This window comes from Haemaphysalis longicornis, unplaced genomic scaffold (assembly GCF_048455015.1).
Source record: "Haemaphysalis longicornis isolate Haplotype H1 unplaced genomic scaffold, Haemaphysalis longicornis Haplotype H1 scaffold_5, whole genome shotgun sequence".
In the NCBI taxonomy this organism is placed as follows: Eukaryota; Metazoa; Arthropoda; class Arachnida; order Ixodida; family Ixodidae; genus Haemaphysalis; species Haemaphysalis longicornis.
In genome coordinates, this window is record NW_027526385.1 from 143,477,646 (window position 1) to 143,501,152 (window position 23,507).

At 48.0% G+C, this 23,507-nt stretch overlaps 1 protein-coding gene across 1 annotated transcript; it reads right to left on the reverse strand.

Annotated features, from left to right (window-relative positions):
* Positions 1 to 21,027: 21,027 nt before the first annotated feature.
* Positions 21,028 to 22,074, reverse strand: LOC144139917 (alpha-(1,3)-fucosyltransferase C-like). Its single transcript, XM_077672141.1, has one exon. The coding sequence runs from the start codon at positions 22,072 to 22,074 to the stop codon at positions 21,028 to 21,030; it is 1,047 nt and encodes a 348-aa protein (XP_077528267.1).
* Positions 22,075 to 23,507: the final 1,433 nt, after the last annotated feature.

The following is a 23,507-nucleotide window of genomic DNA, read 5'->3' on the forward strand; positions in this document are numbered from 1 at the left end:
CCTTCTGGTCACTCGGAGGTCCTGTCGAAGTTGAACGGCGCAGGCGGTGTCAGGGCAGCCGCTGGTGGGCTGGCTGCCGCTTTCGGGTCCGTCATCGTATGACCGAGTGCCGGGTGAATACCGCAATGCCACCGAAGGAGAGGATGCTCATCCAACGTCTGACACCATGTCGTGTCCGCTTCTTTGGGAGAGGTGAGGCGAGCAAAAGGCTGACGCCACTCCGATGTAGCCGCAACCAAGAAAAAGCCCCGTGTTTATTTCACAGTCGCGCTTTACACAATTCAGCCTCTGACGTCACCTCAGCCCGCGTACCCCGGCGCGGAGCCACAACAGAAATAACAGATAACACGACAGTGACTGCCTCCTCAACACTTGTGACTTCTACGCAGATGTCGTCAGTTGTGAGGACCCCTGACTCCACGAGTTCGGTCGGCATGGTCTTTGCTTCAGCAAGCTTTAGGCTTAGCGTTAGGCCTGGCAGCCTATCTCCGCCACGTATTTCGTTTCCAGTCGGTTAGGCTTAGCTCTGAACACGATTTTGGCATAGAAAAATCCCTAAAAAGTTCCGCCAAATTTGTACCTTTTTAAAAAATGGGGTATAGGCATGTGCGCAATGACCTACCGGAAGCACTGCTAACAAAATATTCGCGAAATTAATTAATTATTCCATTGATAATTGGCATTAAAGACGGAGCCGACGAAGGCACATATGCCTGCTTCGTCGTCGTCGTCCCTTCAGGAGATCAACTTTACGGTAACCTAAACGAGCGGCCGCAAACATTCTGACGCAGACTGCCTTTCCCGCCTGCCAATGGAAACAACACACGTCGATTCTGATAACCCCGACGACTATCTTGCAGCTGTGACCGCGGAGTTCCCCTTACATCAGTACATTTAAGAAAGCCCAACTGCAAGATCGGCGCCAACTCCATTGTTCCACTCAGCACGTCACAGTTCAACGCACGGCTTCTTCTGTGCGGGTGAGTGGTTACTCTACAAAAAGAATTACTCCTCAACCGATGCCTGATTGTTCGGTTATCCACGCTATGCATGACAAGGCCACTGCGGGCCACGTGCAACTTGCTCGGACGCTTCACCGAACGCGCTCGCGGTTTTACTGGCCCAAATTCCATCAGGTTACAGAATGATACGTCGCAAATGCCTCGAATGTCAACAGCAGGAGACTCGTGCGTCCAGGCCACTTGGTTAACTGCACCCTGTAAACCCACCGCACTCTTCATTCGAGAAAGTTGGTATCGACCTGTTCGGTCCATTCCCACGGTCAGCGCACGGTAATCATTGGATAATTGCCTGCGGGGACTACCTTTTCAGTTACACAGGCACAGCTGCGCTCCCATCAGCTACGGCCACCGATGTCTCAAACTTTCTGTTCCACCGTATTCTTCTCCGCCACGGCCAGCCTCGCGCCATAATCAGTTAGCGTGGGCGCCAATTCAGTGCTGATGTCGTCGAAGAACTGCTCCGGCCTTCTTTGTCGCAGCTTCGGCAGTCAACCATTTATCATCCGCAAACGAATGGCCTCACTGAGCGCACCAAAAGGACACTTACCAACATGAATGCTATGGACGGGCTTCGAAACACAAAAACTTGGACGCCATCTTGCCCTTCATTACGTGCGCATATTGTAACGTGGCGGCCCGACTGAGGACACGAACTATGGCGAAGAGTGATGAATGGTCTATTTACAGTATTTACAAGATTGCGATCACATATCCAGCGCAGGAAACGCCAGCACCTTCTTTGTCGTCGTCGCAGATACTCGTGCCTGCCGCTACACGCCGCTGTCGTCTTCCTCGTCTTTGGTGGCGTAACATCACCCCTTCCTCGAAGACGACCGTCCCGGTCGACGCCACGGTAGCATAATGAGTAATAATACCGCCCGCCACAAGACCCCCGGATACATCCCTTTCTACCTCTTTGTGAGCGTCCGCAATCGAGCACTCTGGACGCGATTTTTCCATTTTCTCTTCACGATGGCCGAAGCGAACATAAGACTCCCTGCCTCGCTGAAGAAGCTCGTCGACTCGTTCGGTGACGTACACTGGCATCACAAGACCGGTCGAAGTTGCGCTACGACAGCTGCCACCGAGACATGTCCTACAAAAGAGGAGAATCTGTGTGGCGTTTGACACCCTCCGCGAACGTAGTTTGTGTGAGACGCTGTTGGCACACTACACCGGGCTATTTGTGTTCCTCAATCTTGTAAACCATGTAAACTACGTCATCTCATGGCTCCTTACAAATAGCAGACGAAGCAGCAAGACTCAAACAGATCAAGTCGCCCGACTCAAACCTTACTAGTCAGATGACATGCATTGACAAGATGGAAGGGCAACGTCTCCACCTGGGGTGATGGTACGCTGTCTACTCACCGTTCGCAAGATAAAGTGCCCCAAGGAATTCAGCAATGAATTCAGGGGAAGGTTCTTCAAGCAGAGGAAGACGAGGTTGCTAGCGTTCGCGGCTACAGTCGGATATACTGGGCTACCCCTTGTTTACTTGGAAATACATTCTTGTTCCCCGCACGTAACAATACTTACGTGCAGTGCAGGCTACATATCACGTAGGTTTTTATGACTACCAGTTTTCCTTCCATAGAACTGAATGCATACGCATTGAGTTCCATAGAAAGAAAACCACTTACGCTTGAATTGCGGTTCCCCGATGCAGTGTACCTTTTCTAGCGCACATTTCGGAGCGGTCTACGAAACATCCTGTTAAACAGGGGTTCATTTCAGGAGTGCAAAAAGTAACAAAGAAAATAAAAGGAGGAATTTGACGTTGGACCTCGTGCTTACTCGACCTTGTGGACGCACATTCCTGAACGTTATCCAGCCTCAACGCAGGTTTGTATTAGCGCGCATAGAAGGGTGTACTCCAGGATAAAGCAAATGGTGTGGTACACGCCTCTGACGCCAAATGTAGCATAAACTGCACCCCCGTGCGCTAAAACCAGTTTTACCACCCAGCCAAGCGGCCACCCCCGAGTAGGCACAGAAGAATGGTGTATTCTATGCGCGTGTATTTGGCGGTTGAACATGGTTTGACATAGGAGGATCGTGATAGGGCACTTCCGCCGATGAAAGCTTGGGAAGCAATTGCAAAGAACAGCGAATTCACCCACCGACTGTTCCCCAGTCACTACGCCGGTATACGTCCCCGCTATCCCAGCGGCGCGGGGCCAGGATCCCATGAAACAAGGTTAATTACTTAGCAGTGTAAAGTCTGTACAATGAGGAAAAACCACACGGGTCCAGCACCAGATCTGTGTGGTCTTTCCTTATTGTGCAGTTTGTACCGCGCTAAGTAACGATGTTTCACACTTCCATCCAAATAGCCCACATTTATGCGTGGACAAAAGAGCCCGTGCTCACGCGTCGGGCCACCTACGTTCCAGTCAACATCGGGACCAGCAACATCGCTCGAGATGGAAACAAAAGGTGTAATACCGGCCAGAAATTACCACCATCCGTTTTAACTTACAGAGGGTAGTCTATTAAGTCTCGATCTCTGGGGATGTTGCTGGTTTCCAGGTTGACCAGAACGGTAGGTGGCCCGACGCGTGAGCACGGGCTTCTTGTCCACCGAAGCTGGAACAACATGCATGATATCCCGGCGCGGATTTCGGCTGGAGCGGTGGGTACTCGTGGCTGACGTTAACGCGCGAGCTCCGGTGATGAGATGGCAGCTGACGGTGTCCCGGCGCGGTAGCTCGGGCACCGTCAGTTCGCTGTTCTTTGCAAGACCACTTCAACCTTTTACAGTCGAAGTGTCCCGTCTCCACTTGGATACCTTTTCTTTTTTGAGGCGCACACCCATATGCAAAAAACTGGCTTTTTCTACCGTTGCTTCTTTCCCGCAGCAACCTCTCAAAGTACTTCTGCCTCGCGCTAATCAAGTGCAGTAGGAGATATAAACATGTGTTTTCTGGAATAAAAACCGAGTAGACAGTCCGCGCTTATGTGTCTTTTTGTGGCCTCTTTGCGCTACAATTCAATTCGAGTTATATCAATTGCTATTACACCATACAATCATATTGTAATGTTTAAAATGAATAGCGGGCAAAGAGTAAGAATCATGATAATGAGTAGTTGATGTAACATCAAAAGACCATTTCACTTGGAAACGAGATCTGGAGAACCGTAAATCAGTCTAGGCAAGCAAGTGTTTTTATATCCAAGAAGGCTAACAAATCCCGCAATCTCCACGAAGTGAATGATGATGAGACGGGTGAAGCTAAAATGCTTTTCGGTAAAGCCGTGAAACATTCGCCCACACATTATATAAAGACTCGACACGTCAAGATTTCCACCGCTCCGTTGACAAGCCCGTCGACGACGCCGATGTTTGTGGTGATTAGGTAGGGCTTGTTTGGGACGATGAGACTGGCCATGGGTAAGATGGCGAATTCCCCCGCACGGGGCACCTTGAGTATTCATGGTGACGGTGAGCAGCGACACCGCGGACCCCGAGCTCCCATACATATGCCGTGTCCAACCGAGGCGAGGTGTTTAAAGGTGAAGGGTAGAAGCTGTAAACGGTGGCCGTCGGAGCCATGGTCAAGCTCTGGCCAATGGGCTCCCGGCCTGTCTACCAGGCAGGGAGCTCCGGGACCTCTTTGACTACCAGGATAAGGTCAAAGGAGAAAGTATCCCCGTCTCTGTGATTTTATACTATGATATATGGTTTCCAAATTTTCTAAATCCAAAGATCGGCCCCCCAAAAGGGGCCGCACCGAAGTATCCGTTCCTCCGTTGCCAACGACGAGTTTCCCAAAGCCAGATACCTATGCTAGGTTTTTGGTAATTGAATCTGTTGATGCGTCGAACCACCTTGCCACAAAGTCTGTCTTCCTGATCTCCAAATTTCTTGAGGGCATTGTTGGTCAATCCTAAAAAGCCAAAAAATTTAGAACAGGAGAAGTTCTTGTAGAAGTAAATGACAAGCAACAATCCACAAATCTCTTGACTCAAACTCGCATCGCAGATCTCGACATCAGGGTCACACTCCACCGCAACCTTGATAGCTCCCAGGGTGTGATCTCTGAGTCAGATCTGATGAATGAAACTGAAACCGGTCTGTTGGAAGGCATTAAGGACCAAGGTGTGGCAGCAGTGAGGCGTATCATGATTCGTCGAGATAACAAGAAAATCCCAACAAAACATGTAATATTGACTTTCGACCATTCCACAGTTCCTGAATCAGTAAATGCAGGTTTCATTCATTGCCCCGTCAGGCCATACATCCCCAACCCACGCCGGTGTTTTAAATGCCAGCGGTTTGGGCATGGCACTACCGCCTGCCGTGGTCGACTAACATGCGCCAAGTGCGCACAACACGATCATCCATCTGACAACTGCACATCGCAAACACTCATCTGTGCTAACTGCCAGGGACCCCACGGGGCTTACTCTACAACATGCGAGAAATTCAAACAGGAGAAGGAGATCATCAAGGTGAAAGTCACTGAGAACCTTGCCTTTCCAGAGGCGCGAAAGAGGTTCGGCTCTTTCCCCATTGGGAGGTACGCCGACGCAGATCGCCGGGGGGCGGAGCAGCGTCTGGTGTCCACAGGGACCCAGTTCAGCGAGTCTGACCTGTTCCCGCCTCCGCCCCCCGCTGGGTTGCCTCCCGCAGCCCAACCCGGCACCACGCCGCTTGCTGAGGCAGCAGCGGTTGTGGTGCCAACCTCTTCCGTAGGGAGCAGTGCCGCTCCCGCTCCTGCCTGTCCGTCCTCCAGTACGTTGGGGAGTGCCGCGAGGATGGACACCACGGGCCCCTCACCGGCTGCCACCGCCACCGCACCGCCCGTGCCACCTCTGGTGCCCCGGACGTCCTCGGCGGTGGCGGCTCAAACGAAGGGCTCCCGAGGGGGGGGCAAAATCCGGGGGGCCCGGTCCGTCGGGCACCCCTCGGACATCCGACGACGAGATGGATATCGGGCCGTTCCTGCCTGCACCGCAGCGCAAGGAGCGGCCACCGACTTCCAAGCCTACAGAAAAGCCCAAAAAGCCCAATCCCAGAGTAACAGCCCCGAAAGACGACACATGAACACACACACACACACACACACACACACACACACACACACACACACACACACACACACACACACACACACACACACACACACACACACACACACACACACACACACACACACACACACACACACACACACACACACACACACACACACACACACACACACACACACACACACACACACACACACACACACACACACACACCAGTCATTCTTAAATGTATAATAATGGGAACAGACAACATCATTCAATGGAACTGCAGAGGCCTTATAAACAATCGAGATGATGTGTACGAGATACTTCATTCACATCAGCCAAGTCTCATGTGTCTTCAGGAAACCCACCTAAATAGTAAACGTACTAACTTCTTGAATAGCTACTTGGTATTTCGAAACGACAGGCACACTTGCACTTATTCTTCAGGTGGTTTGGCCATAGTAGCCCGAAAATCCTTAGCGTGTCACACCATCCACCTAAACACCAAGCTTGAAGCTGTCGCGATTCGAACAAATATTTATGATAGGGTAATTACGGTATGCTCCCTCTACATCCCTCCGGATTACCAACTATCGAACACTGATTTTGAGGCCCTGATGAATCAACTACCTGAACCGTACTTAGTCTTAGGCCGTACTTAGTCTCAATGTACATATTTCAATCTGGGGTTCTTCCCGAGGTCGCCTAATTGAAAAATTTCTAACATCATCGGGAGCATGCCTTTTTAACAAAAACCAAGCTACATATTATCATCATCATCATCACCAGCCTATCTACGCCCACTGCAGGGCAAAGGCCTCTCCCATTATTCTCCAATTACCTCGGTCCTGTGCCAACTGTGACCAATTTATCCCCGCAAACTTCTTAATCTCATCTGCCTTCTAACTTTCTGCCGCCCCCTGCAACGCTTGCCTTCTCTAGGGATCCACTCTGTTACACTTAATGACCAGCGGTTATCTTGTCTTCGCATTACATGCCCTGCCCACGTCCATTTCTTCTTCTTAATTTCTACTAATATGTCTTTAACACCAGTTTGCTCTCTGACCCACTCCGCTCTCTTCTTGTCCCTTAATGTTACACCTATCATTTTCCGCTCCATTGCCCGCTGAGTCGTTCTCAATTTAAGTTGAACCCTCTTAGTGAGCCTCCAAGTTTCTGCCCCGTAGGTGAGTACCGGTAAGATGCAGCTGTCATACACTTTCTTCTTCAGTGACAATGGTAGGCTGCTATTCATTATCTGAGAATGTCTGCCATATGCACCCCACCCCATTCTGATCCTTCTAATTATCTCTGCCTCATGGTTGGGATCTGGGGTCACAACTTGGCCTAAGTAGATATATTCGCTTACCACTTCCACTGCCTCGCCACCTATCTCAAACTGCTGTGCTCTCCCGATATCTACAGTGGGTCTACAGCTACCATCATCCTCCATAGGGAGAGCAGTACAATACCTATAAGGAAGGGTGTCAGACAAGGAGACACAATCTCTCCAATGTTATTCACAGCATGCTTACAAGAAGTATTCAGAACGTTGGATTGGGAACAGGTGGGAGTAAGGATTAATGGAGAATACCTCAGTAACCTCAGATTTGCTGATGACGTTGCCTTGCTAAGTAACTCGGGGGACGAATTGCAAAACATGCTTTCCACACTGGGCGAACAGAATAGAACCGTGGGCCTGAAAATTAATATGCAGAAAACTAAAGTAATGATCAATCACCTCGGGACATATTATAGCATAAGAGAAAACAGTTATTCACATCTTGACTTGGCTCTTTGCTCTGCAGTTCTTTTCCCATTTCTTGAGTGGCATGTGGAAACAAGCCTATATAGTAGTGACCAAATTGACATACATAGGCAAAAGTACATTCCCCCTCTCATAAAAGGTTCAATGAGGGAAGAGCAAACTGGAGTACATTCACAGAAACATCTAAACTGCACGACACATCCATAAAACACCTACACGTAGAAGAGGCGACCCAACTGCTCACGGCGCACATCCTCGACGCCGCCGCCGCGAAGTCCTTTCCCCAGGCCTCCGGTGCCCCACGCAACCCAAGGAGGCCCTGGTGGAACGAGGACTGCAGGAGGGCGCGAGAAGCCCAGAAGAAGGCATGGGGTGTCCTTCACCGGTACCCCACGTCAGAGAACCTCATTTATTTTAAACGGGCAAACGCTTTTGGGAAGAGAGTGCGTCGTGAGGCGAAAAGGGAGAGTTGGCGCACCTTCCTCGCTTCCACCAACTCATACACTGACACACACAAGTCTGGACACGAATACGAAAAATAAAAGGACAACAGACACACAGCCTGCCCCTGGTTAGTACAACAGGGGACACACTGGAAGACCAGGCTAACACACTTGCACAACCCTTCGAACACGTGTCCAGTTCAGCACACTACACAAATGCTTTCATGAAACACAAATATCTGTAGAAAAGAACTCCCTGCGTGACAACAACAAGTCGCACACTTCCTACAATTCCCCCTTTTCAATTCATGAGCTGAAGGCCGCTCTGACCACACGTAAGCCTTCAGCTCCATGTGCAGACAAATTCACATACAGCATGATACAACACCTACACCCAGACACTCTTGAAACACTCCTACATCTATACAACAACATACGGCTTTCGGGGAACATTCCACGCTCTTGGAGGGAGGCCATAGTAGTGGATTTCCTGAAGAAGAGGAAGGGCGCTTCCTCTCCTTCCAGTTACTGGCCCATTGCTTTGACAAGCTGCCTATTCAAGCTTCTCGAGAAGATGATAAACAGGAGACTCGTGTACGTTCTTGAGTACAATGGTCTTCTCGAGAGCTGCCAGGCAGGCTTCAGGGCTGGGAGATCCACCACCGACCAACTGGTTGCCTTGGAATCATATCTAAAAGATGCCTCATTCATAAATAGTATTGTATAACAGTCTTCTTCGATATGGAAAAGGCCTTTGACACGGCCTGGCGGTAGAGCATCTTGTGTGACCTCAAGTCGTTTGGTGTTTTCGGCAACATGCTGAACACGCTCTGTAGCTACATGTCGGAAAGGACATTTCGAGGGAGGGTTGGCAGTGATCTTTAGAATGTATACGTGCAGGAAAACGGCGTCCCTCAAGGCGGTGTCTTGAGCTGTACTCTCTTTATTGTTAAGATGAACTCTCTTCGAAAGGAATTGCCACCAACCATTTCCTGTTCTGTATATGTAGATGAAATTCAAATATCTTTTAAGTCCTGTAACTTTTCAATTTATGAACGCCAAGTCCAGCTTGGGGTGAAAAAACCTGCTGGCTTGGTGGACGCAAACGGTTTTAAACTGAACCCTGTAGAAAGTACTTGTGTTGTGTTCTCCCGGACGCGCGGGATTAAGACAGACCCTGAGATCACCCTTCATCATGCTTCTATTCCTGTAAAAAAGGAGCACAAGTTTTTAGGTGTCATATTTGATGAAAAACTGACGTTCATTCCACACATCAAACAACTTAAACATAAATGTCTGAAAACACTAAACATTCTCAAAGTCCTCTCCAACCAATCCTATGGTGCAGACAAAGAACTCCTTCTCCGTGTCTATACCTCCTTAGTCAGGTCTCGGGTAGACTACGGTAGTGTTGTGTATGGGTCGATATCAAAACAGCACTAAAAATCCTTGACCCAGTGCTCCACTGGGGCCTGCGGCTTGCGTGTGGTGCGTTCCGCCCTAGCCCGGCCCAGAGTCTGTACGCTGAAAGTAACAAATGGTGCCTGGAACATCAACGAATGTACATTGATTTATTATATGCTTTTAAGGTCTCATCATTGAATCACCATCCTTTTAAACCTGTCCTCAACGATACATCTACAACCCAGCTATTCTCGAATCGTCCATCTGTGTCTTGGCCTTACTCTCTGAGGGTGAGAGAGGAAGCTTCAGGTATTTCGGTTGGGTTTTTAGATGTATCCACATCATCATCATTCTCTGACGTTATACCACCATGGCAACTGCAGCCTGTTTGTTGCGATGTTTCTTTTATCAAAATAGATAAAAACAGGGTTCCGAGAGCTGCGATTCTCCAGCATTTCCTGTCGCTTCAGAATAAATAAAAATGCGCCGAATTCTATAGCGATGCCTCGAAAACTTCAAGCACGGTGTCATGCGCCGCTCATAACACCAACTTAAATTCTTGCAGAACCATGAATGTACACACCACTATCTTCTCAGCAGAAGCATATGGCATTTTACTCATCGTTCAGCACATTCTTAAAAAAAAATTACCAAGTCTGGCATCTTTACAGACTCTTTGAGCGTTGTGCGTGCATTGTCTTCACACAGACCCAGGAAAAACCACATTGTCAATTTGTCTTTAATGCCATAATGTCTATATATGGTAGGAATTTTCAAATAATCCTGTGCTGGGTTCCAGGCCATGCTGGAATCGCCGGAAATGAGACCGCGAATCAAATGGCCGCCGCTGCTGCATTTGCAAACACAGTGGACATAACAACAATAGCCTACACTGACCTCAAGACAACACCTTCGTACAACATGGCAAGCAGACTGGAGCGCACAGACAGACAACAAGTTACACATAATAAAACCACACTTAGGACAATACACTGGTGACTCACACAACAGATTCACCGAAGTTGCTCTAGCTAGATTACGGATAGGCCACAGCACGCGACACACTCCCATCTGCTCACTGGATCTCCAAGACCCCTGTGTAGCAGGTGTGGGGAGGGCCTATTAATATTCACGTCCTCATTACATGCAAAGCACTCCACACAACAAGACGTAAGCACTTCCCTCAACTCTACAGACAACACATTCCACTACACCCAGCACTCTTTCTGGCGGATGATCCCGTGATTCCTGTACAACGCACTTTTAAGTTTCTTAGTGACATCAAGATTTTACAGCTCATTTCCTATCACGCGTAGTCTCTTTTTTTTAAAACCTTATTTCATGCCATGCACCATCACAACCTGGCCTTTTACACGTGCCATCCTCATTGTCGTTTAGTGATTTTACTTCTGTTTTGTTAAACGATTTTAGAGTTTACCTTCACATCCTTCATACCTAACCACTGTTTTGGTGCTCTTTGCCCTCGTTGGCCTTGCGCCATTAAACGTCAACATCATCATCAAGATGGCGAATTCGGTGTGTGACATTTTACCCACCTTGGCTGTCGCCTTCTGCAGAGCGTCCTAAGTCGCGTACCCCCGGTACGTGTCTTGAGCTCGCAGGCGACGGACGACAACCTCTTCTTCTTCCTCTCCTCCTTGTTGGGTAGGAACGAATGCGTTGAATGTTCTGACCTCTTCAGCCCATCTTTGGTTGGCGAATCCCTAGGGGGATCCTGCCGCAATAATCATCATTCTGGCGTGTACGGCTGGGATAGGGCCCGAGCAAAAGGAGCTTCGCCCCTAAATACCAGAATATACTTGTCTTTTCGTACAAGGCGCAAGGAATACACCCCACGATTTCGCACTGGCCCCTCTTCGGACACTACGACACAGCAATACCTTTCAAAAGAAGGAGCCTTCAATAATGAGCTGAAAAACATAAATGTATTTGAACGTGACAATGTAGAACTGAAGAAAAGGCTGCAATATGCGATACGTGTTGCACAAAACTTCCCGACCGCTCCTACAGAAACAAGGGAAAATTGTTTATCAAGGCAAGGAACAACAGAAGACTGATTGGCTGCCCAGAAACGTATGACGAAAATACCACCAGGAGTAACACAGCGAAGTACAGTTCTCAGCGATTGATGCGCGATATTCGCAGCGCGGGGCGGCCGGTGCTTCTTGCGCCACCGGTGAGCGCTTGGGAATGCGAGCAGGCGCATTGTGGTATACAATGCGTCAACAGTCTTCCCCACCGGATTGCAGCTGACGCAGATGGCAAATCGCGGTTGCTTTGAAACGTTTTATGGGACAGTGTTTATTTGTGGCCTATAAATAAGCGGAGAAAGTTGCGTGGAGGGTAGATGTGTGCGCGGGTTGTAGATCAGATGAGAGCGGGAGGACACGGACAGCGTGCCGAAGTTTTCCTCGGCCACAAGTCTTTCTGGCGCCGAAATATAACTGCTTCGATGCGGGACTGGCTGTTCTGACGGCCCGTGGTTGGCAAGGAAAAGTAATAATATTCCAAGTTTTCTATAAGACCGCACAACCAACCAAGTGGCGGGGAGTCTTGCAGAGAAAGAACATTTAAGGGCGCAGCCGTTGGCAACCGTTACTTGGCTGTCGTAGCCAAGCGAACGATGGCAAGACCGAAGAGTGAAAAAAGCAAAGAAGGAGGCTGTGGCGAAATTCGGAGGGGCGCGATGGTTCGCCGCGGTGGCGCGAGATGTCTCTTCGAAAGTCGGCGGGGAAGGGAGGGGAGAGGGGAGTACATTTTGCACGCACGAGACGCACGACTGCGCGGCGCTTGGAGAAAACGTGAGAGGGCTGTGACGCTGATTTGCGTTCGCTTTCTAAGACGGAGTTCGCAGTTCCTTTCTGGGACGCACTTCGCACCACCGATGAAGAGTCTCACCATAACTGTCATCGAGTGAACCAGCAAGTGAGTGCTGCCTCAGAGCTTGGGAGCCATCAGGAGGAAGGGTTGAACTGCGAGTGAGGCAACCGTTCGAACTATCAGAGTGGAGGATCAGCACCACCGACACCCGAACCCAAGTGAGGGTGGAGCAATGAGCGAGGCAACCGGTGCGTATGCTTCGTCAGCCAGTGCAAATACAAAGTTTCTGTAACCATACAAATATGCCGTCTGAAACTCTTTGCCTCAACAATATCCGCATAGTCAAAGCAGCAAACAGCTGCGCCTAAGTATAGCAAAGGGCAGTGTCGAAATCACCCGCCCATTTTTAAATATTTCATGTGGATTATCCTTACGCGCTGAGGTAAAAAATCGCGCGTTTCAGGAATTTAACGTACCACCAGTACGTGAAATAAAACTATTCATACAGTCAACTGAACAATCGACTTCTTCGAATAGCGGATATCGCCTTCCTGTATCACTCCTCTCTTGATGTATTGAACGGTTTCCTAAATGCAATTTCAATATCCCGCTATCGCAGTGCTCACGTGCCCACAGCGTTAAAAAACGGCGTTAAAAAGTAAAAAACCATATCAAAATTAACGTTTATTCAGTACTAACGCTTATTTTGACCAATATCCAGGAATACGGGAGAGCAGGTGGTAGTTAACCCTTCTGCTTAAGGGAGTGTGTGATTGATTTGTGGAGAAGCCAAAAGAAATGCGATGAGTCGGCATTTCCGCTCTCGGGAGAAAGCCGGCGATTTCGCCAGGGTTTGCTTGAGGGAACAGCGGCAACACTTGAAGAAAAATTTCCCCAATGTGCCCAAATGCAAGGAAGCCACTGAGGCTGGAGAGCGTCGCCGTTTGGCATCTGCAAGCACTTTCGGCAAGCGAAGTATTCGCACGCGCAGAAAGACGGCGGAAGGCAGCCTGGCCATCGTCTTGCCCTGGGCACATTCGTTCCAGAAAAAAAAGATAGCAGAAAAAGAAAGTAGGTTTATTTCAATTCGTATGTGATTTTTGTGCAAACATTTAGGGACCCTAATGCAAAACTGATGGGTCTTGAAGTGGTACTCATAAGAATTCAAACATGTTTTCCTGGAAGGTTTCTAATCTTTCTAATCTTCTTAATTTTCCTAGAAGGTTCCTAGAAGGTGCTGACGTCTGGGCACCCGCCTGTGTGGGGGCCCCGATACCCAGACCGCAATACCGGGTACTATTTTCGTGGTAGCGGACGCAATGTCCGCAATCAAGCTTCATTCGAGCTTGAGTTGTCGCCGTTCGAATGCCCCTTCGGCCTAGAGTAGTAAGCGGTTCTAAAAACTCTAGACTTGTCTAATCTCTCTTCCCATAAGAGCCACCACCTATTCGCTGCGCTCGAAAGCTTGTAGCGGTTGGCAACTAGTCGCCCATGAATGAAAAATAATGGTGGTGTATCTGCCATTACACGTACCTTCTTGCCGAAGTGACACGAATCACTGAAAATTGCCTGTGCCGCAGGTGGTATTAATTCAATCTCCAACGTTGCAGCGGTCCCATTGCGGCATACCCAGCTCCAAATATTACGTGGGCTTTCCTTGGCGATTGTGTTGTTGTATCGAAAAGATTTATTACGAACTATATAATATGTCAAATAATTACTAAGTTCCCCCAAAACTACCTCTATTACACTCTACAGGGATAAGAAGCCAGACGTCTGTTATAATGAGATGCACTTCCGCTAGTTGCTCATTGGTGCCGAGCGTGTCACGGTTACATCGTTTTAACAAACATCAGTTTTTGCAGTAAAGTGATCAGAATACCCCTTATACACCATCACAGGCACTCACACAAAAAAAAAAAACTTGTGACGGAGTACAGTCAATTCTACGTACAACGAACACCACATTAACGAACTTTTCAGATTATCGAGCATTTAAGAAATCACACGTCGACCGCTCATAGTTTTAATGTATAATTTTTTCACTATACGTACTTTAGAATAACGAACTTTTTAAAATACCCGTGCCCTGTTAACAACGCCTCAGTACAACACTCATATTTTCAAATCCAAAGATTCTCAGATTTCTGTTAAACAATCGCGGCAACCGGAGCCATATGCTAGTACACTACACGGCAAAGCGCAGCGCAGAAGAAGACGTCTTGCAACTTGCTCCGCGGAATGCGGGAGCCGATGCGAGAGAGAGAAAAATGAAGGTGAGGAGAAGAGCAAAAATTGAAGCGTGGGTGGCCTTCTCCGTCCAGTAAGCCGCGGCCACGCTATTCGCAACCCACCCCAAGTTTTTCTACGTTCCGCAGCTGCTCAGGTTGCTTGCTGGATCTTCACGGACATCAGCGGAGCTGACAACAAAGAACATTCTCCAGAGCGTGAGCGTTCAGAATGAAGAAAGCAGCGAGGACGGAATGAACGACGACGCCTCTGAGGGTGCCGCGGCAGAACTCGAAGACTGCGACGAGCATGTGACGGCTCCGGATGTGGTGGACAACACGCGAAAACACCGCACATTTAAGGGGAAAAACCGCACGGCAATTGACTCAGCCCAGAGGAATGTAGAAGAGGTGGTGTCCTTCGTGCTAGGAAGCATGTGCTGCACGCACCAGAAGAAAATTGCCAGCTACTTTAAATAAACGAGGTTTGTTTCATGATCACTTGTGCATTTTTAGATGCGACGCTGAGAGCATCTCTTCTTGGCGGCCCTGTCCTTCCTGCGTGCGTCCGTCGTCGTCGTCGGCGTCCGCACTCTCCTCCGCTCTCCCCCTCTCCTCTCCGATACCGAACACTCTCGTGAGGGGCATTGGATTGGATTGGATTGGATTGGCTTGGCTTGGCTTGGCCTGGATTGGCTTGGCTTGGATTGGATTGGATTTGGATTGGATTGAATTAAAGTGGATTGTGTAGAATTGTGTTGCGTCATAGCCGCGGCAGACGCACTGGCGCCGGTGGGTGCCCAGGTGAGAGTGAACACTCTCTCTCAACATCTGCGGGTGTGCGGCCCAGCGCGCTCTCACTCCGCCGGTGGGCGGTGCTGCGTGCGGTGTTGCGCATGTGCAGTACTCTCTCTCTCTCCGCGGTCTCCTGTCCTTCGGGCGCGCTCCGCATATAACCGGTGTGCCGCTCTCCGGCGGCCTTTCGGTCGACGGTTGCTCTCTGCTTGCGCTTGAACCACCTTGAGCGTCGCATCACACCAGGGTTCCCGCCACGGAAGGTGGGCGTAATTTTTTGTGAAAAATTACTTCAACCATGCACGGCTGTAGACGAAGGTCGTTTTAGGCATTGAAACACTATTTGCTGTCTTATATGTTGCGATTTTCGCCTCAACGACCTTCAAGAATAACGCTCAATTTTCCGCAGCCCCTGAAGTTTGTTACATAGAGATTTCACTGTATTGCACAGAAACGTTCAACACGGCATCGTTTAACCAACGTGGACCATGCTACCTCGAGGCGAATTTTCCCTCCAACACTCCCAAAAAGCCGCCATTTAATTCAGATCGCCTAAACGGGTCCTATGCAACAACTTTCCCTTTAGAATATATTACGGAAAGGACCGTAAAACGCGCTACAACAAAAAAAAAAAAAACTGGCTCCAATCCACGCTGTGAAGGTGGTTTCAGAGCAAAGCTTTAAAAAACACCGACAACAATTGTCCATGTGACATCACCTGAATTCACTCACGTGGGTCTGCTAAAAGTAAAACCAGAGATTCTGCAGGGCGTTACCTAGAATTTGGGGGGGGGGGGGGGCGGCGTCTTGAACGCAGGAGAGCAGCGGATGCCGCCGCTATGGCCCGGCCTTGAGTCGGGAGAAAGAAAACGGAAAGAAGCGTCTTTGGATGGGTGAGACAGCGGAACCTAGGAATCCTGATGTGCTAGCTTGGACTTTCACCACCATGCGAAACAAGCGCAGACTCCGAAATAATTTGGCATGTGAGCTTATTCATTCTCATTTAGCCGATTTAAACTATAGTTAGTTGTAAGTTAGAGAACAATGCGAAAGCTGAGGGAACTGTTATAATCGATATTTATCAGAACCAGTTGCTACTTTCGCCTTTTGTAATACCTCTTAAAACACAATCTAACTGGTATTGACCAATATAGAAAACGGAGCCCCATTCGTTGCTAGCAGTGCGCGAAAGGTAGGGTTTCTCTAGCCGCCAGATGTCTGTATGTGGTTTGTACATTTTCTTTTTTCGCCCTCCAAACCAATCCTAACGTATGTTTGCTCTAGAACCACCTAAATCAATCGGGTCCAGGTTACGCTGGAGGTGCTGTCGAACAAGTTCATCAAGCCGTGCGAACGAACCACGCAATGGACGCGAAGCTGCACTAAAAGTGGCCCAAAACAACAGTCGTAAAGCAGACGACAAAGCCGTACCGCCGACACCGCCGACGCCAATCACGCACTTCCACGCCTGGAACACTGGGTAAATTCGCGTCGACATCGACATTTTGATCGTTGAGGGAAACCCTGCGCGCCCACCCCACCGCCGCCTCCGTCGCGGTGGGAGTTTGCTTCCCCCCACGCCACAAAAAAATCATTGGCTGGTAGAGCTAGAAATCTTTGCTTTAAAATTCCACTGAGACGCCGTTGGCGCCCATACACCATGAAGCAAAGTGCCAAACCTGCAAGTAGGCCAGCTACCAGACGGCGCTCCGCGATCTAGATAGCGGCGCCCTCATTCGAACGGTGTACAATGACCTGCAGGCAGGATTTTTTTTTTTTCTCTGGAAAAGGGGGGAGCGGAGAGTTCAGCACGATCTGGAATTCTTTGAAGCGCCGATCGCACAGGGGCGTTGAGGTTGCGTAATTAGCTGATATCGAAAAGGGTACTTTTGTTACTACTGTAACTAGGGAGGGCGAGGGAGAGGTTTATGTTTCCACGTTATGGTTTAACCTGGCCATGTGTTTAGCAATTTAAACACCGCTGAAATGCTGATCAGCTTGAAGTGCCTGAAGGATCACAAAGAGCTGCAGGAACTTGTGATTCCCAGTTAGAGGTGGGACAGCACGACTACCTCTTCCGCCCTTCCACATCCCTCCCCCCGCCTCGCACGCAAATGCCAAAATGTCAACGATGGCATCGCAAAAGTCCTTACTGATCCCGACAGCTGATCCGTAGTCAACACGCTTCGGAATATGGGCCGAAACATCCGTTTCTAAACTGATGAAGTAAAGACTTGCAGAACCGAGCCTTGAGAAAACGTACACAGGCGGGTAGAATAAACAATTGGGTATTTCCAGCACTACCTGTTCAATACGTTATTTGTTCCACTTTGTTCACTTTTTCTCCGTATCTTGTTATTGAAATTTAAGTCTAGTTATCATTTTTATATGATTTAGGAGCTGTGACGTTATATAACCTAACTTCCTCCAACAGAAACTGATGCACACTCGCCTTTTTATAACGGCTGCGCAGAGAAGCCAGAAACACCGCTTTGGAGATCGAAAACCATCTCTTAATGCGAGTTTTCCGTGCGACTAATATTCCGTTAACACGAGAATTCCGGCATAGAGTGCAGCCGATCCACCAAAGGAGCGAGCAATGTATATGCACATTTTTGGTATTTTTACAAATGTACACAAACTCTATGAGTGATATTGTAAGCATTTTATATATCCTCGGTACCAGTTATGATACACATCCGCTAACTCGACCCAATACACCTCTTTTATTCGCGTTTTTAATATTCTTAAGTGACCCTTTGTAAACCGACTGAAGTGGATACCAAACTCAGGTCGATGTAAAAGTGTGAAGAGCGTCACTGGGTGCTCGTGCCCCACAAAATATATAACAATGATTAAAAAACACAAATTTATAAAAAATGAAATGATCGATGAAAGAACAATAATATTATCATATTAAAATAATAATACAGTGAACAAGTTCCTGTTGTTTTTTTTTACGGACATACCAACCTTCATTATGTTTTATTTTAGCGTGGCACCTTCATTATATTTTATTTTATTTTATGTTTTTATTAAAGGTGTTGTAGGGAAGCTACAAAAATAGTTCCGAGAAATCTACGATAAGAGATTCGTAGCGCATAACCTCAAGTACTCCAACGCGGGAGTCGAATTTTCTTAATCTGTATTCTAAGCGCCACAATTTTTCGTTAACCAGAGCGGCACAGCCTGAAATCCAGCCTGTTCAAATTAGCCGCAGCACAAAACGTTTACTCCCCCTCGGAAGCTTGCACTTTAGTCGTACAAGCCTAATCGTTTGCCAAAACGTGCAGTTGGAGCCGTGCTACAGATACCCCAAACAGGTTTTTTTTAGCTTTCTCCATTATCAAATGGTGGCCATTTTTTTACTGCGCCATTCTGTTACGCCTCGGATTAGCGAAAAGCCGGGAGAGGGCGAAATCATGCTGATTTTATGTTTTTAAGGCATATAGGGAGCAATAAGTACGCATTTTAGAACACATGGCATAAAGCCGCTTTTCCGAAGGCACTCTAGCGGCATCACAGGACAACTCTGAGACACAGCACCTTCTTCCCCTTGGCGGCTAGAGCAGTTGCCCAACAAAATTTGATTTCCATTTAAGCTTAAAATGTACAGTAAATCGACTTTGCAAGATAGCGCAATATGTTTTTAACTTGTTAACTACACCTAGATAAATGAAGTTCTGCTGAGTAGACACATTTGGCTTCGCTGCGCAGTAACGTTAAATGAGCCATGAAGAGAAAACACAAGTTTGGTTCATTCGAAAGATTGCCTCGTTAGAACCATAATGACACCACTTATAACGCAAACTTCGCTCAAATAAGCTACATATTTAGGAAAAAAGGAAATAATCATGCGACCCACCAGCTCATTTCCCGCAACAGAACCTATGATGTCACTCGAGAATGCTCTGCGATTGGCGGAGGCCGGCAAAAGCAAACGCATGTTAGGCAGGGCTTACAGTTTGCATAGCGAGCTAAATGCCCGTGAAACCTACTGCACATTCTTTTTATGACAAAGAACAGTGGAGTAAACGGTTGAAGTTCCGAACGAACACGCAAGCGTGTGCGCCAATGCGTACGAAACTACCGCCGGCCGAGCTCGACATCTCGCCGTCGCGCGGACGAATTTTCGGGTCCGAGGATCTTAGGGGCCAACGAACCGTTCCAGCACGTACAGCCGCGACCTTGCTTGATATCTTAATCTCTTGACAGGAGGTTGGTCGTCATATCGCCAACCAGCAAAGGTAAAAAAAGAAAGAGGGGAGTAAGGAACAGCAAGAAGCGACAAGATAGTGCCAGTCGTCGCAGAAGTTTCGAATGGTGTTGGCTTGGTGCTGTCGTTACGAGCTCGTTTCCAGTTTACAACCACTGAAAACTTCAGTTTGTTCGAGTACTTTACAATGAAATTTCGTTGCTGCGTTTTGAAATGCCCATGTAGTGCGGGCAAATCGTCGAGGGAGTGCGACATCCCCGCCGGTGAGGAGATCTCCTTTCATGTGTTGCCCACCGACGAACCTCGGCGAAGCAAGTGGCTACGTTTTGTAAACTTTGCAAACGGAAAAGAAAGAGAGCTAAAGGAAGTGCGAGTGTGCTCGCTTCATTTCCGAGGAAGTGAATACGGCAGGGACCCTTACGTTAGCTCAGTCCTGGGATATGCTGGCGCTCGTCGCCGACTACGTCAAATCGCCGTCAAAGCGCTCTGACCTTGGGGGAAAAAATGTTGTAAACACCGCGCATTGACGCTCGTATCTTTCTGGTCGAAGCAGAGAGCTCGCGGGAACGGCTTTCCATACACGACACCGGCCAACTGGCATAAGCGATACTGCTACTGAAATTGAACTATTATTAACCGTAATAAAAATACGGCACATACCTACCAGTCTGTATTCGATCGTCGCGACGGGGCTGACAAGACAGCGGTGCCGACGGCAGGGCGTTCGTCTGTTGTGGCTATCGCGGAATGGTCGCTTTCCCGTCCACCGCGTATCCCACAACTCTTGCCGCTCGTGCACTTAGAAGTATTGAGCGTTCAAGTGGTGTGAGGTTGTTAAATGCAAGCCCGAGCTCCTCGGCGAGAGTTTTGTTCTCCGGATCAGGCGATTCCATGACTAGGGCTGCGGGTGCACTAGGTTTTACTAGTCTTTTAAAATGGCCGCCGTCTCGGTCGACTCCCGCGTGTGGGTGCTATATGGAGTCGACATACTAAGTATCTGTTTCATGCACGGGCTCGTATGACGCCATTGTTCACGTCACGGAATGTGCAATTTTAGCGGGAGATTTATAATTTTGGCTTAAATTGCCCTATTTCTCAGTGAATGAAGCATCATTTGCTTCCGGGAAAGCGCTTGGGGTACTATGAAACACCTAATCTTTCGAATGAAACAAACTTTTGTTTTCTCTTCATGGCTCCTTTAAAAGTCATGTTTGAGTCCAACAAACAGCTCAGCATTCTTTGCGTCCTCAAAATTCACTTTATTGCAATCACCGGTTCACCACAATGGTCATGACAGCTTCTTGGTAATGTTGTTCCAGGAACGGCATTGAGACGTGTTATTCCACCAATGAACGATGTCTGCGTACACCGATTTTTCCTTAAAGCTGGTGCTATAAAGCTTAGCACAAAGGTTGCAGAAGGTGTAGTACACCCAGTGCTTCACGTGATAGAGTCTTTTCCAGGCGAAATATTTTCTGTACAGATCAAAGTCTTGTGCAACACGGCTCAGATAGCCGGCGAGATCTTTCGGCGTCTTGAATGCAAGGGCGTCAATGTAGGAATGTGGTGGGGCGAAGGATTTGTAGTCAGCGGCACCAAAGGTGACCGGTATTATGTCAAATTGAATTGTTAAATAGAATTTTTCTGTAACGTAGTCTTTGCATACAGTGTTTTCGAAAGACAAATAAAAGAAGTATTCTTGGGCAAATTTTTGGTGACATTTTGAGCCACGCGGCCAACACGTATTGTTGCCACACTTTCCATAAACGTCGATGCGCACATACTTGCGCAATTCCGCGATAAAGTTCTCTCGCCTTCCGAATGTATTGCAGTGGCTTACTGGCCAGACCGCCATAGTTTTTTTCTGCATCCAGCTCTTTCTCAGTCTTTTAAAGGAGTACGACTTTGGTGCTGCCTTTCGTTTAACGGTTCCGTACGTATCCAAAACATCCGAGTCAAGCCTGTATGTCATGGTCCAGTTGATAGCGGTCCTCCAGGAAAGAAGGGGCAGCATCTTACAGCTAGTGGGCGCCTCCAGTGACCACAATACCCACTTCTGACCCACCGCCCTTCGAGTAGGCACATCAGAGGCGTTCAGGTCACAGTAGTAGAAGACGATTGCATCACTTACGGGCATTGTGCGCCGGTCATTTGCTATAAAGCATCGATGCCTGCACGCACGGTTTTGCGTCCAATAGCCCAGCTCAGCAGTTCCGTTTTTGCTTAGTCCCGAAAACCACGACCCGAATATCTTCGTCCAGAACAGAATCCTTGGCTTGTCAGGTCGTCCAAGTTTGTCCGTGCGCTCGAAGAACGGCTTCCATCTATATCCCATGAGAGAAACAAAAAAGAACGTTATGTTCACGCGGAAAATTAGGTATCATGACAGCAGACCTACAGGGCAAGAAATTTGAATGGGCCCTGAAAGAGGCTTTGCCAGAACGTGGCTGCTCAGATTATGAGATAAACCAATGTTATAGAAATACTTGTACACTAGGAATAACCTTTAACCCATGTCCACTGTTTGTGTGTTATATCAATATAACCAACCTGTATGAATGAATTCCTGTCTGGTAAACTAAACATTACTTCAATAACGCTTCCGCAGCATTGTTATTCAATTCTTACCATCCAGTTTTTCATTTACGCTAAATTCTTTGGCTTGTATTGATTTTTTTATTAACCAATTTAGCTTCCGTAGCTACTTTTCTGCACTTAACAAACTTTATATTTTATACTACCGCAACGGTCACAAACGATTAGGCAGATTGCAGCTCCCGAGAAATGACGTTCCGAAACGGATGTTCAAGGCATCGCAAGCCAAATTAAGGATCGCATTTGCACTTCTGTTGAGTTTTATGGGCGTCACGGACCTTACTTAGTTTATTACACTCTAGAAAATAACAAAAATCAGCCACATTCACTGCGGCACGAATGTTTTCGGTGCACAGGTTTCGCTTCTCGATCAATTCTAGACGACCCGCTGTCCTACCGGTTTTGTCGGCGTCTTTGGTAGCAAGCTAGTCCACTTCGCGGACCTTCGATCGGGGAACTTGTATTTTCACTGTAGGCGTCGCCTTGGTGTTTTCGTCGTGTCGCCAGAGCGTTAACAGGTGTTATCAAGGGCGTGGTAATACAGTAGAGAAGGAAAGTATGGGCAAACACAATAACGCTAACCGTGCTGCAGGAAGCACTAATTAACAAAAATTACGGCCACATCGCGCCGACACTGGTCAGATGACGCTTCCTCTTTCAGGGAATCTCTCCTTCACGACGTAAATGGGAGAATCGATTAGGTAGAATCGATTTAAATAGTGGTGCACAAAACACGCAGAGAAAGTTGGGAAAAGTGCTACAAATTTTGCAGCTAAAGTGTCGAGCTTCCAGCTACACGTGCAAAAGTCCTACATGGCACAGGTACCCTTTACCACCCAAATAAACGACGGCGAGTATTCATTTAGTGTGCTCAAAATGCTTTTTATACCCTTAAGGAGAAATAGCAATAACGTCTTCAATTGATGAATCTAGCACAATCACTACCAATCAGCTGTAGCATTTACAAGTGGCCACAATCGAAGGTCAGCTGCCGCGTTAGCCGAAATTTTCTCTCTGCCTGTTTCCTTCGGGTCCGAGCTCGTCTCATATAGAAAATATATTGCTAGGCAACATAGCCACCAAACAAGCCGTTTCCTTATTACTCAGTTCTCCAAGGAAAAAACAATGGGCTAATCTAAAGCATCTGCAGTATTACTTGAAAGCCATAAGAAC

Coding starts and splice junctions, on each gene's coding strand:
- LOC144139917 (XM_077672141.1), bottom strand. CDS start 22,074: ATGGGATATAGATGGAAGCCGTTCTTCGAGCGCACGGACAAACTTGGA.